This window comes from Antrostomus carolinensis, unplaced genomic scaffold (assembly GCF_000700745.2).
Source record: "Antrostomus carolinensis isolate BGI_N321 unplaced genomic scaffold, ASM70074v2 scaffold1527, whole genome shotgun sequence".
In the NCBI taxonomy this organism is placed as follows: Eukaryota; Metazoa; Chordata; class Aves; order Caprimulgiformes; family Caprimulgidae; genus Antrostomus; species Antrostomus carolinensis.
In genome coordinates, this window is record NW_010327847.1 from 87,495 (window position 1) to 102,605 (window position 15,111).

The 15,111-nt window shown below is 35.9% G+C and overlaps 1 protein-coding gene across 3 annotated transcripts in view; it reads right to left on the reverse strand.

Annotated features, from left to right (window-relative positions):
• GREB1 (growth regulating estrogen receptor binding 1) overlaps positions 1–13,247 on the reverse strand; it is a 59,647-nt gene extending 46,400 nt beyond the window's left edge. For all 3 annotated transcript variants that reach the window (XM_029085957.1, XM_010172003.2, XM_029085958.1), the window contains exons 1-3: positions 13,091–13,247; positions 6,417–6,539; positions 5,493–5,669 (exon numbers count right to left, since the gene is read on the reverse strand). In XM_029085957.1, coding sequence (XP_028941790.1) covers positions 5,493–5,669; positions 6,417–6,539; positions 13,091–13,247 — 457 coding nt within the window. The remainder of the gene's footprint in view (positions 1–5,492; positions 5,670–6,416; positions 6,540–13,090) is intronic.
• Between the last annotated feature and the right edge of the window lie 1,864 nt (positions 13,248–15,111).

Sequence of the window (15,111 nt, forward strand, 5' to 3'; positions counted from 1 at the left end):
TAATCATATCTAATAAACATTTTCATGTGTCATCACAGGAACTGAAATGGAAAGGGTGTGTTCAGTGAATTGGAAAGTGGCAAAAATAAAAGAAATATATTTCACATAATGTATGGACAATAATTTTGGAAATAAATAACTGGACTAAAGGATCAATAATATGGTAGGTAAAATTAAGAGCCATTTATGAAAATTATTATTTCAATCACATATTTCAAACAAATTAAATTTTCAAATTAATAGTCAATACCTTTTTCCTTCTGTAAAATACAAGCACTGAAATATAATGCTTTGCAAACACCTGTTGTTTAGTTTACAACCCGAGCACTTTAATTAGTTTTTAAATGGCTCAGAAGAATTTATTAAAAACCTAAGTTCGTGTGGAAATTTGTCTGGTATCCATGGGAACAAGTGGCTAACAACTATTGAAAGCTGCCTATTATCTCTCTGATCCTGGTCCGTAGGATGATAAAGGTCATTATGACTCATAAAATCAGGAGAAGTCATGACTCTGCAGAATCCTCTGTGTTTTATCAGTCAGCACAAAAGCATCTGTCTAACATCACAGAGCCTTCAGTAGCTGCAATAAAAGCAACAACAAAAGGAAACAAAATTAGAACTGATGTGGCAAAAGCTGTAGAGCTTGCATGCATTTTATGCAGATTAAGAAATCATGAAAAATGCCTCCGCTGGTAAATGAAAACTTCCGATACGTTTGGCAGCACACTGAGCATGACCAGCAGCACTGCAATTTTTGCCTGGTTGCCCCTTACAGGCGTTTACCTGTTTTCAAATACAAGCATGAGAGGACCATTTTCAAAAGTAAAACAGGATTACCTGTACTCTTTTTTAATTTTATCATTTTCCTGGGAGTGTCCAGCAACTTACCAAAGCCACGGGTAGAAATATTTGTTCAACAGAAGTTGTACAGTGGACATAAAATCTTTCCATGTGGGCTTTAGATTAGTTATTATTGGTAATTTTTGTAAGTCATCATCTGCCTAAACCAGATTGAGCAATAACTTCTACCTGAAATAACTTTTTGCCCTAATCACCTCTTTTTAACTCTGTGAGGTCTACTGGAAAATTAGCTTACACCACATATAGCACACAGGTGAGGCCTAGTAAGGACAGATCTAAATTGTCCACTTGTTTTGAAAAATCCTTGGAGAACATTTTAGAAGTTTATTTTTTAATGTTCCTTTTAAGTCAAACTATCACCTTTCACCTCAAGCTTCCCCAGCTCCTCTCAGTCAGACTAAGAGTCCTTTCTTGCAAGCTCCAGCCAACACCATTTTTCATCCCATACATTCTGACTGACACTCTCTTTGATGACAGCCATTGCTTTGTTAATGCAGCTCAGCCCTGACACAGCATGATCTCATAACTCCAATACAACAAAATGCTGTTCAATCATTACTCATTGCAGGGTTCTGCCAACCTTGCTCATAGCATTTCATGTAGCTGATTGAGTAATATGGAGAACCCAAATATTTCATCATCCTCCTTTCTCTGAATGCCCTGTTCATGTGCCATGGCCCAAGGCAGCTGATAGTGGGGACAGCTTGTTCCATAAACAAGCTGCATTAAATATTATTCCATACATTATAGGAAGGACAAAGGTCAGGGGAATCGGGGCAGCCATAAGGTGACTCAATATATCTATGTCATGGGATTGATTTCACAAGAGAATTAGAAATCGATGCCTGGAGTTTAGGGGCTAAAAGCCTTTCACCTTTAGGTCACCAGTTCATGTCCAGCTCAGTTCAGTAGTGACTTAAGGCTGTTACCCTCTGAAGATTGTTTAATCAGAAGCTGTTTGATCGTATCTGGTATTTTATCACATGCATTTGCTTGAATTTGCTCACATCACAATGATCAATTGCCCATAATTTAAAAAGCTCTTCCACAGTAGGGACCTTGTGGTCAGAAGCAAGACCTTGGACTGAAAGGGTATGAAACATGACCTGCCTTTTCACTGGGGAAATGGTTCCTTTGGATAACAGTGAGCTTGTGCTAGGGATAAAGAGAGGACTTCAGGATGGAAGGATATCCATCTATTATATCGTAATATAATGTTTCATAATCTAATCTTCTTTCATAAATTGGCAGAAAATTTTCTTCCTGTTTCTCTTTTAAATGAATAACAGCCTTTTAATTAATGTTAACATTTCTGTGGAAAATGGACTGCTTGCTTAAACAAAGGATGATTATATTTTCAACTTCTCAGCAAAAGTATTTCTTCTTTTCAGTTCTACTCACAAGAAAAGGCACACAAACACTGACAATGTTCCACATTTTTCCCACCTCCTCAGTAACACTCAATTTGAAGACTGAAGTCCTAAATTTAAGAAATAAATTAAATCAATATGGTTGAGCTGGAGAGCTGCATTGTACGGAAACTGACTACTATTACAAAAGCCCAATAGAACATTGTACATTTTAATGGAAGCAGCCAGAGTATTTTATACTACAATGTTTTCATCTTACACACAGCTTACATTGCAAGCAAACTAGTCTTTTCCTCTGTCATTCTGAACTCAGAGACCCAATGAAAAATAAAAGCATTTCTTATTCCCTGCTAGGAAAGTGCACAACTGTTTGGTCTTTTGGGAAGGAAAATGACGGGTGAATAGCTGCTTTGTTTATTCTGAGAGACTCTCCTTAAGAGTGAGAACTAGGGAAAAAAACCCAATAGAGAAAGAACTTTGGGAGTGGTACGTTAGCTGCTGTTATTAGGAAAAAATAAACATCACACTATCACAGAAGTGCTTTCTCCATCTAAGCACTCCTTTAGGTTGTGTAAAACCCAAGAAACAGCTTCCTAAAGGCAAAAAGCTGAATCTGTTTTGCATAGTAGTTAAACCTGTGATCTAACTTGATTAACATAATCATATGAGGTACATGCTCAGACACAGAGAACTTTTTGTTTGCCAAAAATATAGCCTTTTCCAGAAAATGGGATTTTTTTCTATGGAATAATACACCAGTTGTAACAACAAAGAAACAATACAACCTCCAACAGAAATTACTTTCAATTCACAAGCACATATGCCTTGATGGTGGGGCAACCTATTAGCATAATCAATAAATTGGCACATGCCCCAGAGGCATATCAGCAGCCTCTAATGGGAACAAGACCATAAGTCAAAAGCGGGCCCAGAAACTACTGAGACATTTCCTGTTTTCTTCTGGAATTTTTGTATGCTCCACAGGCATCTTCACAAACATATGCAGGCAGACCATGAGAAATCAGAAAACTATTGGGTAATTAATCAGTATCTTTTCCCTTCAAATAAATGGTTTTAGAAAAAATCTACAGTACTGAGTAACAGCTGCCTTAAAAAACCCCCAGTATTAAGAGAAAAATCATGAAATTAAGCAAAAACAATGGGATTGAAGGGTTACAAGTGATGTGTCTGTATTGCAAATAAGCCTTACCAAAAGTGTAGGATATACTCTGCCTCATGATGACAGCTCATTTCAATTCCAAATTAATCCAATTCAATATCCCTCTAAAATTAGGCTTGAAGGCACCACTTTCCATGTTGTTTCAAAAGACCAGTGTTTGAAGGAGAACAGCCTAAACCCAGAACACTTTTATCATGTCTTTAAAAGCAAGACAATAAAAAGAGCTTTCCTTCTTCATATGAAATGTGTTCAACTTAAATCTATCTCAAGACAGAGAATTTAAAGTAAAAGTGGTTCTGTCTTTTATCTCACTATGTGTCTGAAACTGTAAGGCTATTCATGTCTGCTTTTAATTTTACTTAAACTGATTTGACTTGCACCAATGTAGGAAACCCAGAATCAAACAGTCATTTCTATCTACAGTATGATCTATTGTACAAATAGTATGCTATCCTCATGTCAATAAGATATACCATGTTTTTTCATTAGATTAGGGACCAGGAACATTATTTTATTTCCAGCTTCCAGATGAAGACTTTGGATCTTAAAGTAGGTACGTTATTTCACATTTAAGCTTGTTATAGAATACATAAAAGCCATTCTACAGAATTACTAAAATTCTTTGTAAAATAATGATTTACTGGTGTTTAAGTGCATAACAATAGCCAAAAACAAGTATTTAAATATTTTCAGGAAACTAAAATGTATTAAACAAGCAAGCTGAGGATGCAAGTAGCATAAAAACCTCCCAGTTATGTTCCTGCTGCTTTTTTTCTGTTCTTGTTTAGCATGCAATTAACAAATACACTGCTTCCTCTCTGCTAACAGCCTGAGGAGCTTAAGATGTTAATAGGGCTAGCACTGAATGACTTGAGTGGTACAACATTCCCGTCTTTATCTTTAAAATGACAACACGTGGGTGATTTACAACCCTCTTCATTCTTTTACAATCACTGGTCAAATGTACTGTGACCAATCCAGCCCCCACAAGATCACATAAGGAAAGAAATTACTGTGCATAGAATTATATTATGCACCTTCACACTATGCTGTCATCCCAAATGCCTTGGAAGAGTTGCTCAAACTGAGATAACAACTGAGTCCACATCATATCCCTCAGTGTTTGTGGAAGAAAACTGTTACAAGACATGACAAATGTTTCCTTTTTGCTAATTTAAAGCTCAAGCTGGTACACAGATATATGATGCAGCATTTTTTTGTTAACTAACTAAGAAAATAATACATAAGAACCTGAAAGAATCTGATTGAAAAAAAGTTCTTCATTTGATTATATACCACTTTTCCCAATATAAAAACTAATCAATTTTAATAACATTAATACACAGTTTTTTCATTCACATGATTGCAGATCTTCTCTATTTGGATTGATCTGGATAAGGCTAATGGCCTAGTTTTATGTCAGAAGTTAGAATTTTAAATAGATGAAAAGTAAGAAATTGAAGCATTCTACAAACAGTATTATTTAAACACACAATATTTCCTGATACAGGAAAAAATTCAACTTATAATCATTCATATTTATTTATATTGTGATAATAGCAAAAAGTCATAGGTTAGGATCCTGAACCCATGCTACTGTTCAAACACAGTGGAGAATATTATCTCTATCTCAAAGAGATAAATCAAAAAGGTCATAAATTTTTGTAGTCCAAACTATCATCAAATGGTTTACATATATATAGTAGCCTGAAATTTCCACTTGAGAGAACTACAGTCTGTTCATATCAGTATTTGGAAAGTTAAAATAGAGACAGGCAACAGCTCAACTAGTCCAGTTACCAGATGTGCAGTTCCAGCAACTAGGATATAAACTGATCAGACAACTTTAGCCTTGGACTAACGGATAGAAGGTGGTCAAGTATCTCTAATGAACTGGCTCACTCTGTCTTTCCAAAGCAAACACAGCCAGCTCTGAGTTGTTATCTTGTTGTGTATCACCAGTGAGCATTACTGTAGACGTGGAACGGAAATCAGATCTGCTGAACTCACTCTGCAAAAAAAGATTAGCTATTAATTGTAGCCCACAGAAGAATCCACTTACTGCAGTCATGGACACTTACCCAACAGGGCATTGCGCCCATTGTCATCTGGCAGGAATCTTTTATCCACAGCACACACTAAAAGGTGATCAGGTAAATTTGGTGACTTGGCACCAACAAGTAAAAACCCTGATGGTACCTCAATATGGTCATTGGAAATTGAAACCAGTCTCAAATCTTTACCAGCCTGGCAGAAACCTAGAAAAAAAAATCAATTCAACATATTTTAAGCTGACAAGATTTTTTTGTTTGTTTGTTTAATACTCATAATTGTCTTCATTAAAAAACTTCCTACATTTTTAATGAAAATCAAAGTTGTATCCTCTGAGGTCAAGGGCAAACTAAGAGATTCCCTGCCTTTTGGTGAGCCATAAAATAAGCTACCAGTACAATAAAAACAAACAAACAAACAAAAAAGTACAGTGAAGTTTCTCTTGATGTTTTGCAACCTGCGTATTTATGGGACTATTTACTAACATCATCACTGATTCAAAAATGGAGATACTTGTTTTCAAGATCTAGTGAACTTCACTGGCTTTTCCTGGGCTTTCAAATAATTTTTAAAGCAAGATTGAATGAGGTACACTTTAAATATAAAAGAGCAATGATAAAGCCGTAAGAATTACCACATTCATTTTAGCAAATATCATGCCTGCAGACTCAACCTTTTAAAGGTCATGTTGCCTAATAGAACAGAAGTTCAGTCCTCATGCCAGGTGTTCCAACACAAATGCTTCTCTGACACACTGGGCAAAGACACCATCAAATATAAGAGCAACCAAGAGCAATACAGCTTTATCTGGTAGGTAATGAACACTGACATTTTTAGGATTTCTGTATCATATAGATTATCTCATTCTGATGAATTATAAGGGAAATGGCCCCACTCCTACCCTTTTCAAGAGGGCAGATGCCTTCTGACAGCATGTTTAGTGTATTTCTTACCATCAGTAGTGCAACATCCTTCTGGGGGAGGCTTCATCTGGTAAGAAACAGGAGGACTACTTGATTCTGAGCCTTCGTCCTCCTCCTCTTCTTCTTCTTCCTCATTATCTGCTCTGTTGCCTGCTACAAATTATCATAGCATAAATAACTTAGGCAACAGAAAACACTGGCAACAAACCAATGAATGAACAGGGTGACCCAGTTACAGAAAGTATTACAGCAAACCGGATTCTCTTCTCTCGACAATGACTTTTCTGTTGCCAACTCTTAAGATATTTGTTGTTTCCTTAAAGCTCCGACTTCCAGTCATGCTTACAATAGAATGTCTTTCATCAAAACAATAAAGCCTTTAGCTCCTGTGCAAAAAAAATTTCAAAAGCATGACCCAACTGCACCTGAGAAAGTAAAAAAAAAAAAAACCCAAAGGACCAATAAAAAGAAGCTTCAATATATTATTTTTTAGATCTCATTCTTTTTAAGCTAACATCACAATTTTTAGAGGCCTAAGTTCTGGTGTTTGAACTCTGGCTGATCACAACAATGTAACTGTATCTTTTGTTTATAAGATTAACAGTCAATATAAGCCCACAGTTATTACTTCTTAGCACTTTAGAATTTCCTGGTTACAGTCCAAGTACAGATTTTGTTAGTTAGGTATTGACTATGTCCTTGATGTTGTACAGGAAACTGAAGAAACAGTTCCTGCTTGAAACTAGGTTCACCACAGATGATGCCATGGCAAGAACACCTAATTCTCAGGCCTTCTGTTTCCTTCCAGAATCCAGAGTTCCAATTAAAGCACTGCCGCTCCCTGTACAATGTTAAGGAAAGGCAGATGTCTAAGAAGATGATCCACAGCAGCCTATGCATGGACTGTGCTAGACTAGGAAACAATACTGAACGCTGGAGAGAAGAATAGGTGATGTAGGCTTCATTTTTTAGAGGACTTTAGAGATGTTTTTCATATTCTCTGCTGTAAACCACTCTTCTGGTGTGCTGACTACATAGATCAGCATTTTTACCTGATTGCTTTTTTGTATTACCTGCATATTATTGGTGTATGTTTCAGTCTTTCAACTAGAGACTGTTTCTTTCCTTCTCTCTACCCATAGGACAATAATTTTTCCATGTATAATGCAACATCTCCAACAAACGTACTAAGCAATGACTATATTCTCTCTTATGGTTCAAACACACTCATGGCAAATGGGACAAAGCTGGCAAGCAGAGGAGTGCAGCTAAATGGTAAATGGGGAGAACACTTCTACGGACAGGACTAAGGAAATCTTCAGAGTAGATCCAGCCTTCCATATGATAGAGATAGGGCACAAGTACTAAGTGAACCCATTGAGGCTTGTGTCTTAGGCTTCTAGCTTCTTGGTTTCTGTAGGGATATGCCTGCAGCAAACACAAAGACCTTTCACTGGCAAAATTGGGTGGTGAAGGGCTGCAGGTACTTGAAGATCAGCAAGAAGCTGAATAGCTGTTTGGATTGGGCAAGTAAAACAGCAATTAGGCTCCTACATTATTATGTTGATCCAGCTTTTAGTCTTGAAACAGAAAAACAATGATGCACACTGCAGTCATCCTCCAAAGCTCAGTGTCAGCTAGATATACTCTCTTTGTTTCAACTGGCTTTGGATCAGATACTCAAAATCCCATAGGACATTAATCAAGGAATTTTTTTTCCTATGATCCTCCTCAGAATATCTTTTTATTTTGTTGACAAATTGTTATAGAATCAGCTTAACAAATACTAAAGAATAAATGAGAATTAGGTAGGAAGCTGAAGAAAGTAAATCTGGAGTTTGAAGATTTGTCTCTAAAGGTTGTTAAGACTTACACTCCAGAAGAGGATTTGAAGGGTATGTTTACTTCTAAGTATCTAAACATCAAGCTAAAGACAAAAATGTTGAAAGTGAGCAAAAGGAAAAGTGAAGCTCTGACTATTTAAGTCAGGGGTAAGTTATGTGTTATGACAACCTTGACTTACAACCAAATGCAATGCAAAAGGGGTGAGTTTGGCTCTCCTCTCTTTCCCCAAACTCTCAGCCATGAAGTCTCTTCCTTCCTCCTTGTGCCAGCTCTGATTCTGGAGCCTGTGCTGAGCCATCCCAGCTTCCAACCCAACAGAAGACTAACTAAGCAAACAAAAATGACCCCTTTTTTTTTTTTTTACCGAGTTTATGTATTAAACTAGCTCAGTGGAAGATCCAAAAAAATGCCAGAAAAGGCAGAAAATGGGAACATATTGGCTAGGAGGAGTGGGGGGAGCAGGATGTAGGATCTTTCCCTTTGGGCAGTAGTAAACTGTTAGGTTTCTTCAGCCATAACAGGTAATTTTACATTTTTTTTAAAAAGAAAAGATACACACAGATGCAGAAATGGAAGCAGAGACTAAGAAATAGGAGAGCTACAGTGCTTTCAGGTCAAAAATGAAAAGAGTACAAGAGCAAATATGTACCTATAATACACAAGAATGAGCTGCTGTCACCTGTAAAGGGCATAATTGGGATTTCTGCTGATTGTTTTTAAAAAGATCTACAGTTTCTGCTTCCATTTTACTTTCAAAGCACGGCCCCTTCAAAGAACTCTATGTTTGCATGTGTCTGTTCCACATCTTCTTTGCTTCCACATCTTTTCCTAAACAATCCCAAAAGAACACACAATCAAGCACTCTAAACCAGAGACAAGATGATGGCAAAAGTAGACTCACAACCACAGTTCAGCTGCACGTTACAGAACTACGCAGTCAGCTGGCATAACTTGATATAGGACCATTAAACCAACACTCATACTGTGAAGACTTTGTCCATATTTTATTGAATTTAAATTTATTCATAGATACCATAAACACCATTGTTTGCTTTAAGGAATTATCTTCAGGTTTCACAAAGGGTTTATTAGACCTTTATACTTATACAGATGTGATTAAAACATTTCACATGGAAAATTCTTCTCTCCTTAAGGTATAATTTAAATATAAGTTAAGTTCTGCAAATATTTTAAATAATTTTTTTCTCAGTGGGACTATTCATAGGGCTGATATTATCCACAAACTGATTGCAGCATCAGGGTTTAAATCAATAGCCACAAAATATGTTGAATCCATGAACAGACAGCCTCCTTAAATGCAGATCAAGGAAAAAAAACAGTTAACCACATGCACAAGTTTGCTGCAAAGTTCATGTCAGAACATGGTGCTGCTCTCAGAGCTGAGCACAACAACACTCAATGAACAATCTCACTGCAGTGGAGCCAACTGCCACACTGCTGCTCTGCATCATTTTGCCACAGTGCTTCCCATTGCCACAGTGCAGTCCCATTGATAGCAGTGGCAAAGGACTTGGATACTAATGGAAAAATAATGCCTGTCATTAACTTTTGAAATCAGCTTCACACCTCTTTGGTGCTAACATAATACACAAGCCTAAAAGATGGCATCCAAATGCATCTAAGAGCACAAGAGAAAAAGAGAATAAATATATTTTGTATTTGAGAAATAAGATGTAATTAGAGAATTGAAACTGTGAATATGATTTTGATTCAAACTGGATTTTGATTTCAGAAGTGAAGAATTAAAAAGCCTCACTGATTTGCACATAATGACTTCTAATAACTGGCAATCTAGCCCACAGGTATAATCTGCAGTTTACATGGTAATAACTAGGCAAACAGAGATAAGCAAGAAATCTAAACCCAATAGAGCCAAATAACTTTGCCTTCTATTGTAAAGAGTTTTTAATGCACATTCCTAGAAAGTTCCTGAACATCCAGACCATTTATTAGCAATAGCAGATACGTTCTACAATTCCAAAGGCTAAGAAAATTAAGAAGACTTTAGAAGACTCTCATTAGAAATGTACAACCAGTAAGAACACAGCAAACTGGAGGATTTTGATAAAACTAAAAATCTAGCAAGAGGTTTGTTTAAATCATTATAATGTTTTTGGACTGATTTAAGGTCTACATGGATTTGCCAGGTCTGGAGGAGAGAAAAAACACATCAATAATAAGGATGCAGGAAAAAAACCCCAAAACAAACCACAGAACAAAAAAACAGACTATTATTGGAGCAAAGGAGATCTGACATGTCTGATATCTGATCATGTCTAAATCAACTTAGGTGAACATGGTACTTTTTATTTACATAGCCACAAATAATTTTATAGGCAAATGTAATTATAATTTATTATAAAGGCATACATTCATAATATGTATTTTTTTTCAACTCTAGAATGTATAGAATGGAAAACCATACTCACGGGAAAATACAAATTTGCAAGTCCATGGCAAAAAAATGTAACAACTAGGCCAGAAGGGACCAACATCTTCATTTAAGTTGTCTCCAGGCACACTACAGTCTCTTTTGCACAAATAAATTACTTTTAGGCATAAATTATCATGACAGATATGCAGTGATATTAGGCTAGTCTCAGTGACTAGGTACTTTTTTGTGGTTTAGATGGTCACTTATGTATCAAAAGGAGACAGAAGGAATTTTTTTAACAAAAAATATAAATCTAAAAATAATGACAAGTTATAACAGGTGACTGATAAAGCTTAAAAAAAAAAAAATCCAGTTTGGTTTTTTTTTTGTATTAAACTGACTATATACTCAATTGTCAGCCTCTCTAGCAATTTTGATATTGTAACATCACCAGAAACAAAAATCCATAATATCAGTCTTATTTACCAGTGGCTGTTTTTGTTGTCAAATGATACTTTGAACATCTGTAATGTGTTATTAGTCCACAAAATGGAAAGCCAAAACATTTGCGTTGCACTGACCCACTGCACTACCTTGTCTAAATTATTTATATCATGTCTGCTTCACCACAGGAAAACATCTGCTGTATTGAGGACCAATAGGCAGCTATGACCAAGGATATTCCGAGTATATCACCATGTCAGAATGCCAGGAAAAAGGAAAGATAACAATGGGAGGGGAGGACAGGGCCTTACACAAGACCCTAAGGACGGCTCTCTGCTTCAGATGCCTCCAGGCCCTCAGAGCACACGGATCCATGTGGCTAGAAGTGGAAATTTCCATTTATGATGAGGCTGGAGTATATGACACCAGCTTGCAGACCTCTCCCTCCTGGGGAACAACCTAGGAAAATCTCTATTACAGGTCCCTTCAGAGTTTCCCTCGTCTGAAACTTTCATGAAAGGAATGTTCTCCATCAGGGTCTTATAAGACTTAATTAATTACAGTTCAATTCTGTTTCCATTAACTGCAAAGAAAACAGAATAAGCCCCTTATGGTTTGGAAAATTCTTTGAAAGCCTTGAAAGAAAGAAGTTACAGAAGTGTGTAATCACACTTTTGTTCCTGAACAATGCATTTGCTCTTGTAGCATCTTTCCAACTGATGTCATAATCCATTTTGTGACATCACAGTTGGTTGCCATGGATAAGTTTATGAAATACTTATAGAAGAGTTTGATAGAAGGATCACTTTGAGGAAAAATTAATGTATATTCATTATTATGTCCTACATTAGCAAAAAAAAAAAACAAAACCAAACAAAAAAAAACAAGAGGAAATTACTAATGATGTGCAAGCCATGAGCTGTGAGCAGATTTACTTTTTCAAGGAATGACTTCTCAGCTGTTACCATGGGGTAATAGTAGAGTTTAATCTGTGCAAAATACTTTTATCTACTACTACTACTTGGACTGATTTTTTCATTTACTGTGGATTGTTAACCATTATGCATTTTTCATTGCATATACACCTAAGCTGTCTTTAGCAAAGTACAACAGGGGAAGTAGACCCAGTCAAAAGAAATGAGACTCCAGTGACAGAAATGACTAAATAATTAAATTATTAAACATAACCTTGCACCAGCATGCTGGTGTTCTGCACACACCAGTAAACTCACTGAAAATGACAAGAGTACTACATATAACAGCACACCAAAACACCAAATTGTAACATGAGTTAGCATACCAGATCTACACAGTTCATTTAAGCTATACTACTTGCAAGAAAAAAAAGAAAAAAAAAAAAAAGACTGAGGAAATGAAACTCAGACAGCAGGCTTCTCTAAACACACACAAAAATACAAAAATTCTGTGAGAAATCCCATGTGCTAAATTCCAACTTGTGCAGGATTTATGAGAGAACACATCCTACATTTCTAAATTTTTACCTTTACAACTACAGAATAACAAAAAATATCATGCCCAGAGTAATTACAAAACTTCTTAAAAGCTAAAAATATTTCTACTGTTGTTATTCACAATGAAAATTAGTCTTAGTATATATAATTTATAAATTTATCAAGTGTTTATCATCATTTACTGTATAACTTTCAGCAGTGTATGACAAATTATAAGATAACAGATTTATGTTCCAAATCTCCAATGATTACTCCATGCATTTAATGGAACAATTCCCAGTACTTCAATTTATGTATATAGACAAATCTTAGCAAGCAAGAGACTTAATTTTGTCAAAATAAAAGATAATGTGGCTTGCATTTTTAATCCAATTCTAATGTAGATAGATAGATAGATAGATAGATAGATAGATCACAAAAAAATCCAAGAAAAAACATTAAATACTTCTGGGTTTTTGTACTGGGTTTTGAAATGTGTGTGCTGACCCTTGAGAGAGCAAACAGCAGCATTGTCTTTAAGTAGAAATATAAATTCCATTATTTCCTACCTTCTAGTGATGACAGTTGCTGTTCAGCTTCCAAATACAACTGAGAAAAGATTGGTCTGGGAACTAAGTTGTTTGAGCGGAGAGAGGCCTCAATAGAATTATGCAACACTTCTTCAAACCGTGTTGTCTTGAGCTGACCAGCATAAGAATTTCCCATCTTCTCAAAAAAATGAGACAAGAAGAAAATAAAAAAAAAAGAAGATATTTCAATTTTAGCACTCAGAACTCGATCACTGCATGTTGATGTCAGACTACAGCATTTCTCATGAAAGAGAGAGGCTTCATTGTCCACAAAGAAAGGCAAAGGAAAAGAACATTGACTGCAGCACTCGCTGAGTAGATCCTGCTGGTAAATTACAGGAAGTTATCTAAAAGTAACAGCTTTCTGTAATTCAGCAGAAAGGCAGCAAGCTTTGACACCTTCTTAAAGATGTGGTTAGAAATCTGATTCAAGTAATTCCTTGGTTTATATAGCAATTGAGGAGTTGCATTTTCAATAGTCAGCAACCTCATCTGTAAAACAGCCTTTCTGTTTTACATTATTTGAGCAGTATAAATGTTAAAGGATCAGGGGAATAACACAGTTTTGTGTATTTATCTTTGCATGGCCCATCATGGCTGAAAAATCATGGCTAAAGCAGTTCAACCTGTCTTTTAGAGATGCTGCCTCATAAATAATGTAGCATTGCTATAACTCAGATATTGCATAATAAACCAGTTTTTCCTTCTCACCTTAAGCAGTATTTTTCCCTGTAAACATGCATTTTATTTTTTTTTAGAATGAGACATTGGTTATCTATTTGATTTTGCATTTAATTATTAGGACTGTATTGTTAGTGAAATAGCATCATTTCATCATTCTGTCATTGAGGAGTCAGTCCATTCCAGCTGAATATCCCACGTACTTAACTGCTGCCTGCTTTCCACAGTGAATACAATGAACTGGTATAACCAAAAGCCATGTCAGCTTTCTTTTCCTATTACAAAGTAGCTCTTGCCCTGGGCCCCATGTCCTTTCCCTCTTCAAGTAACTGTGAATAGAAAGCATGAAATGCTTCCTGTTTGTGGCAGTAATTCCTAAACACTGAACAGCCCCTCCTCAGCACTGGGTACTGCTTGGGAAATGAGCTTGTTGGGAAGCATCTTGTAGGAATCAGTAAAAGTAAAAGAAAAACTACTGAGCAACCACACAGCTCTTGATGGAAAAGGGAGTTTGAAAGTAACAACATACGAAGTTGACAATTTGGTTATCTTTTAGTGAGTTTTTAAAGCATATTTTACATATATAAACATATTTTTGTATGCTTGCTTCTTTCAAGTTAATACTAGATATAGTGTAGTTAATAGTATATATCATAGCCTATTGATATTATATACATAGTATTAATAGAAGCACAATAAGAATTATCAATCAATGCAGGCAGCATTTAAGAACATGATCTAGAGAAAAAGCAGGTACTACTGACAAGATATCCATTTACATATACAAAAGCAAACAGAAAAATTGCAGTGAGGAACACTAATATATCAATTTGGTGAGGGGTAAATGAGAAGCTCTAAAGCCTGTCAGGGATGCTCAGTGCTAACATGGAAGTGAGGATGCATCTTCTCTTCTAACACAAAAATCAGGCAATTCTTCTCTTTCCTTGTTGATAAGAACCCTCTGCTCCTGATTTTAAACTATTTTAACTACTGTTTCACCCACACCAAACACAGCTAAAGACAAATGAGGAAAGCCTGACATCAGTATTGTCCTTAAAAAGCTTTATCAAAGGTGTACACAGGAAACTCAGGGTCAAGCTCTGAAATGAATTATACTAAATGCTGTTTCTATACAAAAGCACTGAAGATGTTTAGTTCTAATTCTAATCCATTTTTCAACCATCAGGACTGTCAGGTATCTGGATAATTATTTGTCTTTGTTACATTAAGGTTTTATGTTTAATGTAACAAGGACAATTAATTATCAAGATACTTGACAGATACCTATTTAACTCTTTGCTCTTTTAAATTACTTCTTG